Source organism: Atta colombica, unplaced genomic scaffold (genome assembly GCF_001594045.1).
Source record: "Atta colombica isolate Treedump-2 unplaced genomic scaffold, Acol1.0 scaffold7, whole genome shotgun sequence".
In the NCBI taxonomy this organism is placed as follows: Eukaryota; Metazoa; Arthropoda; class Insecta; order Hymenoptera; family Formicidae; genus Atta; species Atta colombica.
In genome coordinates this window covers 330,663-332,349 of record NW_017259561.1, presented here as the reverse complement: position 1 = coordinate 332,349, position 1,687 = coordinate 330,663, and the positions used below count along the sequence as shown (strand labels likewise).

The 1,687-nt window shown below is 33.6% G+C and overlaps 1 protein-coding gene across 1 annotated transcript in view; it reads left to right on the top strand.

The window, feature by feature from the left end:
* Positions 1-1,687, top strand: part of LOC108692338 (methylglutaconyl-CoA hydratase, mitochondrial) — a 4,366-nt gene that overhangs the window by 582 nt on the left and 2,097 nt on the right. The window contains exon 2 of the mRNA XM_018200537.1: positions 198-993. Coding sequence (XP_018056026.1) covers positions 245-993 — 749 coding nt within the window. The 5' untranslated portion in view covers positions 198-244. The remainder of the gene's footprint in view (positions 1-197; positions 994-1,687) is intronic.

Genomic DNA, 1,687 nt, shown 5'->3' with positions numbered 1-1,687 from the left:
TTCGGAAAAAAAACGGCGGAAGCAAAGTTGTACCCCTAATATATATATATATATATATACACACACACACACATCACACACATAAAATTTAATAGATGATGCAGAATGAGAATGTTAAAGAAAGATTCAATTAAATTTCGATAAGATATCTTATATATTCGATAAATATCTTATCGAGGATCAATTTTTTTTTCCAGATACAGATTTTCAAGAAAATACACTTTAACTTTTCGCTTCTTGCAAAATGGTTTCATTAGTGGCAAGCATCAGAGCTACGAGCTCTCTTTATCATTTCTGCGCTTGTACCGCAAGGACATTGACTACGAATGCGATGCCAAGTCCTAAGGATGAGGCGAAAGAAGTAATCGTCAGTTACTTGGATGGCAAAGACAATGGTATTGCTGTATTAGGATTAAACAGGCCTGCTGCTCGTAACAGTTTCGGAAAGACCTTGATTTCTCAGTTGAATGAAGCACTGGCCTCTATTAGACAAAATAACAAGCTGAGAGTGCTGATAGTACGCAGCCTGGTCCCAAAAGTATTTTGCGCTGGGGCAGACCTGCGAGAGAGATTTAAAATGGATAATTCTGAGGTGCTGCAATTCGTGTCCTCGCTGAGAGAACTTATGACCGACGTAGAGACTCTGCCAACGCCGGTGATATCGGCCATCGACGGTACAGCATTGGGCGGAGGATTGGAGCTCGCGCTAGCTAGCGATATCAGGGTAGCTTCTTCCGAAGCGAAGATGGGCCTTGTCGAGACTAAATTAGCTATAATCCCAGGCGCCGGCGGAACGCAGAGACTTCCGAGGATAATCGGAACAGCCAAGGCTAAAGAATTGATTTATACTGCACGGATTCTGGATGGTGAGCAGGCGCTGCAAATCGGTCTCGTGAACGAAGTAGTTTCACAAAACAAGGTCGGCGATGCAGCTTATCAAATGGCTCTTTCAATCGCGAGAGAAATTTTGCCCAACGGCCCCATTGGTGTTAGGTAAGTTGATATTAATAAATTGTTATTGATAATTATTCAGTATAATATTGGGTTAGAAAAAAGTCTCTCTACAAGTTGGTAAAAGACTTTTTTTTAGCAATCATATATTCTATTTTTTTTTAAATTGACAATAACATTGGATAGAGCAATGTTTCAGCTTTAAAAATCTGTATTTTTAATTGCGATACGATTTTTTACGTATAATTTTTAAGTTGCGAGCAATAAAATCAGAATGTTCTTTTTTACTTAATTTGTGAGTAATTCTGGAACAAAAAATCGTAGGAATATTTTTAAAAAACGATTTTGTAGAAATTTCAAGCTTTCACGACAGACAATGGAAAATTTTTCATTTTTTTCAACTCGTAATTTTCTACATATAAAAATTACAAATTCATATAAATTCAAAAAATATAGTAATCATTTGAAAATAGTGATTTTACGCTTTAAAACCCTTTTTTTAAATTTTATCATTTTTAATGAAAATATTGATAGAGAAAGATCTTTTTATCAACTTGTAAAAAGACTTTTTCTAATCCAATATAAGAATTTCAAAAATTAATATAAGTTTTATATATATAGCTATAAAAAGAAATAAGGAGAACAAATAAAATAAAATAAAAATACGAATGAAAATATTAATTACATAAAAAAGGAACAATAGAATAAAATAAAGAAAAAAATATATAATTATAAT